Source organism: Sesamum indicum, linkage group LG7, assembly GCF_000512975.1.
Source record: "Sesamum indicum cultivar Zhongzhi No. 13 linkage group LG7, S_indicum_v1.0, whole genome shotgun sequence".
NCBI lineage: Eukaryota > Viridiplantae > Streptophyta > Magnoliopsida > Lamiales > Pedaliaceae > Sesamum > Sesamum indicum.
Genome location: NC_026151.1, coordinates 1364234 through 1369273, shown reverse-complemented (window position 1 = coordinate 1369273; position 5040 = coordinate 1364234). Strand labels below are relative to the sequence as shown.

The window sequence follows — 5040 nt, the reverse complement described above, 5'->3', positions numbered from 1 at the left end:
ATGCCTTTCCCTTTGAACTCAAAATAGAAAAAGGTTTGAACTGATTTCATACATAATATAACCTTATGTTGCTGGCAATCCTTTATTGAAGTAAATCTTTATAAACTATATTTAAACATGGAAGATGATTGTGACCATGTCCTTGGTCTTGTGTTGTTAGCTGTGAAAGTGATTTGGAATCGAAGAAGGTGGATGATATAGGTAAATTGATGGGGTGTTCAGCTGAGGCTGCAAATTTGAAGAGTGCAATTGAAATCGTGATGATAAATCAAGGACTTGATATATCTAATAAGAAGGATATACCGACAGATCATGATGAAGCAATGATTGATGCGTGAGTTTTCTTTTATCTTTGCTAGAGATGCAAAAGGTTCAATGTCTCTCCAATATCATAAGATTTTAAGTGTGTGGTCTTTCAATATTCTTGAGTTAATGACGAGCAAATGTAGAGTACAGAAAGCCTGATATATGAGTTTGAAGATTTTTTTGTCAAGCACAAATTTCACTAGAGTAAAATTTGTTGTCATCTCTTTTTCTACTTTCAGTGCTGTCATTTGATTGTAGCTTTTATCATTGCAGTGATTTTAACATTGTACATGACACACTTCCCATGGATACTCAGTCCAAGTCCAAGAAGAGGACTTTGGAGAAAAAGAAAATATCTAAAAGTAAAATAAATAAATCAGAAGTAAAAATGGAAGGTAGTTCTGGTACAAGCATATGCAATATGGTTCAGAATGAAGGGAAGGTAGTTGTGTATGAGCCAAATGAGGAAAAGGCGATCGGGTACAAGCAGGATGATGTAATTGAAAAGCTATGTGAAGCACAGTCTTTACCGAATGGGTTGATTATTGAAGAATTGGCTAAAAGAGATCCTAAAGGAAAATTAGCTCTACGTGGGAGAAAGGTACATTCATGTCAGCATAATATCTTGTACATTAGCTTTTTGTATTTTTGCTTGTTAATGTTTAAAGATTTTGTTTGTAATTATATTTGCTTGGACTTTAGATCAGAAATCATTTCACTGCGATGTTGAAGGAAAGTGGAGTAGTATTTGAAAGTAGCGCTGGCAAAAATCCTTGCAAATTTCGCCTAGGTATAATTTTTGCGATGAATGAATCCTATCATGTTTCTTGACGTAGTGTATTGGTGATGTGTTACCTTTGCTTTCATTAATGATTTGTAACCTTTTGTCTTTTATTGAATTAGGTGATGAAGAAGTAATGGATGGTTTTAATATGGGCATTGATGGTATGAATGCAGAATCTTCGTATCTCGTATTAACTACATAAATCACATTTCTTCACTTTTATTATTGTCAGTGAAACAAGATAATTACTAATATATTTACACATAATTAAGGTATGCGTCTTGGTGATAAGAGGAGACTTATAATCCCTCCATCTCTAGGGTATGTTTTTACTACTTAAAACTATAAAGAACTCTTGATTTGTAAATTGCATTATTCACATTTGTTACTTGTGTTTAATATGGTGTAGTTTTGGAGAAGAAGGATTTGGTACAAGTGTACCTCCAAACTCATGGTTGGTGTACGAGGTTGAATTGGTTGGCGTGCAACGTTAACCTGACATGCCCATTGTTCTCTCAAATAGAAGCATCGGATGTTTTTATAGTGAAGTTCAACTTAAGGCGTTATATTTCAATCCAACTTGGACTTTGAAGTAGTAGTATTGCTTTTGTCTTTTTCTTAGTATGAACATTTGATTGAGAAGTCTGCATAATTTGGAGTGTTGAGATTATATTGAACAGTACTGATTTAAGTACCTTGTCTTATTTGAGTTTCCTTATCTGTTAGCCTTTTACTGAGAAGAAAGGCCCTTGGATACATTTATATATATTGGATGGATTTATGAAATGTTTCTGTCAAATTGATTGCTTACAGATTGCAATATGCAAGTTGAATTCCATCAGTTTGATTAAGTGATGTATCAAACTGTTTTACTGGAAAAACAAGTGCAGCAGGGGGTGGTGCAGATATCAATCACCACAGTTCAAACATCTTCATGTGATTGACTTCATTTTCTAATATACCTTGTGAGTCTTGAAAACCATGCATCACTTCTTTTACCTAATTCCCTTTGTAAACTATATATTCGTTTGCATCATTTTTGTCATGGAACTCATTCTCACTTGGTTGGTGTTAGCCTGTTACCTCTCAAGCTTCATATCTGCTTTATGGAAAGAGGCAACTTTCTGCATCCAAGTCATCTAATAAACTTTGCTGCTGTTTTTTCATTTTGTTATCACTCATACAGAGAATCTCTCTTACTTGGCCATTAAAAAAGAATTAAGTATTTTTATTTTTTCATCTGTCATCCCAATAATTGCATGAACTATGATGATATGTTAATCTCCATCTCTTTGTCTTCTTACATATTTAAGGCCCTATTTATTTTCTTTCTATAATTAAAACCTCAAGTTGGATCCAACACAAACAAAAATATATATGAATAAATGTTAGTTATTTTATTCTTATCCCAACATTCGCAATTTGCAATTTTTTTCGGTACTTTCATTAAGATATTGAACAATTCCTAAAATTATGAGGAAAGACATATAAATAAATATATATATATACTGATCACCAACTGCAAACAACTTGGCATATTTTCTCACCAAGATAAGAAATAATTACAAATTTTAATTTCATCCCTTTGGAAGAAAAATGGATCATGTCTATGGATTTTTTGGTGAGGCTGATTCTTAATATTTTCTAAGCTTAATTGTTTCTTCATCACTTCTTGTTTAATTAAATATAAAAAGTCAAAAAATAAAATAAATAATTTATCAAAATTGAGAAAATAAAATAGTATTAAATATACATGAATACAAAATTATTGATAATGAGCAAATTTAAAAACTATGGAAGGTAAATTGAGGAGCAGCCACGATTTTTTACGATTTGCTGGGCTATGTGGTGGGATAAGAACAAAATGGTTATGGAACCCAAATTACAGCACCGTTGTATGTGGTGAAAAACGCATTTGTGTGGCACCGTCAATTTCAAGAGACGAAGGCAAGGGATTAAATAATTTTATTGCCTTCTCCTCTTGATATTGATGGAGCCACACAAACGCCTCTTGCACCATACACAATGGGTCCTACAATTTGGATTTCATAACCATATAGCCCAGCAATTCGTAAGGAACCTCGACGACTACTCAATATTCAGCAACTCAAAACAACCTAAAATCCCATCAGCAGGGGCCCCCATCCACGCCAACAGATGCTACGACGGCAGATTCGAGAGTGCCCAAATTAATCTAGCAATAGAACAATCGTGAAGCGAAGCAATACAACAATTTACCCTCCTATGATTTTTAAACTGAAGTAATTTAATTGTGAACATATATTAATTTCAACTATATCTATGTAAAAATTTTATAATTTAATCTCATGATTTAAAATAATAATAATAATAATAATAGTAATAATAATAATTATTATTATTATTATTATAATAATAATAATAATATAGTAGTAATACAAAAAGTCAAAAATAAAAAACCCATCACTTTCTCTCTCTTGTTCTCGTTTCTTCTTCCTCTTTCTCTCTTTCTGTTTCTTCTCCATTTTTTCTCCTCTCTCAATTCTTCCCCAAATCCATCTCTTGGATCCCTAACCCCAAACTCACGGCAACAAAGACGGCAGGTCGGCAACGAGGACGGCGACGAGTACGGCAACGAGTACGGCTTCCATCTTTCTCCTCTCATTTCTTCCCAAAACCCATCTCTTAGAACCCTAGCCCCAAACTCACGGCAACAAGGACGGTAAGTCGGCAACAAGGACGGAGACGAGTATGGCTTCCAGGTAATCTTTATTTCTCTGTTGCATTTTACTTATTCTTCTTTTTCTTGGGTTTGGGCATTTTACTTATTCTTCTTTTTCTTGGGTTTGGGTGTGTTTTTAGCACATCTTGTTTAATTCTTTTTCTTGAGTTTGGGTGTGTTTTCAATGGACAATGATTTGTTTAATTCTTGTTGTTGTTGTTTGCTTTTGTAAGAGTTATAATGTTGTATGGAAGACCATTATCGATTAGCAAAATTTCTGAAAAATTTTGTATGTAATGTTGTAAAATTCCTCTCCTTCCCGCCTCCATTCTGCTGCAATTTCTGGAACAAATTCGCGAGCTCGAGCTCGAGCTCGACAGCTCAAACTCGAACTCGACAAATCGAGCTCGAGTTTGAACTCGAGTTCGGAATCACAGAGTCGAGCTCGAGCTCGACTCGTTGCCAGCCCTAGCCTAATCAGATTGTTAAAATTTTAATCAGATCATTAGATATTACTAAATTGAAAAAATTCTATATCCGATGAAGTTTTGGACATATTTGTTATGCAAGTACTGAGATAACATATCTGATACAAAATCAATGGGGTTAAAAATGATGAACTGTCCATTAGACCATGTGATTTTAGATCAAATCACTAGATATATTCACATATGAAAAGTATTGTTATGCGTTTAAATTTGGAATTTATTAGTGTCCCGGATGTTGACATATTGCAACCGGCAAGTGAACGAGGAATCTGTGGACATATTTAGGAACGGTTTTAGAACTTATAAGAACGTTTTTTGTTAATCATTCTAGGAACGGATAGTTTATACATTTATGCATGATTTTATTTAAATTCATCTTAGGAACGATCAAATATTTGAAAATCGTTCCTAAGTTTGATTTTCCCTCCACTTTTCATTTGGGGTGAAATTAAATCTTTTGGAATTTTTTTTTTGGTACAGTTAGAATAAATTGATGTTCCTAAATTTTGTCCCTCATTTTTTCTATAGGATATTGTAATGTATTAGGAATGTTTTTTTTAAGTGCGTTCAAAGTTGGAACAATGTTTGGAACAATTTGTTTGTTTTTGGACCGTTCCTAATTAGAAAAATATTATTTTTTATTTTAAAAAATAATTTTATTTGTGTGAGAACATTATTTTGCAAATTATCCACAAAATACACTCGAAAAACATTCCAATTTGTAGCGAATTTTGGAACGATTTTTAAAACACATTACTTCT

At 33.1% G+C, this 5040-nt stretch overlaps 1 protein-coding gene across 1 annotated transcript; it reads left to right on the top strand.

Annotated features, from left to right (window-relative positions):
• LOC105165917 (peptidyl-prolyl cis-trans isomerase FKBP53-like) lies at positions 1018-1816 on the top strand. The gene is made up of 4 exons (XM_020695571.1): positions 1018-1096; positions 1210-1251; positions 1363-1411; positions 1500-1816. The coding sequence occupies exons 1-4, from the start codon at positions 1030-1032 to the stop codon at positions 1582-1584; spliced, it is 243 nt and encodes an 80-aa protein (XP_020551230.1). The 5' UTR covers positions 1018-1029; the 3' UTR covers positions 1585-1816.

Bases quoted from the DNA above. Each gene is read 5' to 3' on its own strand.
- LOC105165917 (XM_020695571.1), top strand. From the start codon at position 1,030: ATGTTGAAGGAAAGTGGAGTAGTATTTGAAAGTAGCGCTGGCAAAAAT. The intron at 1,252-1,362 runs GTATGAATGCAG...CACATAATTAAG, and splicing joins TTTTAATATGGGCATTGATG to GTATGCGTCTTGGTGATAAG. The intron at 1,412-1,499 runs GTATGTTTTTAC...AATATGGTGTAG, and splicing joins ATAATCCCTCCATCTCTAGG to TTTTGGAGAAGAAGGATTTG.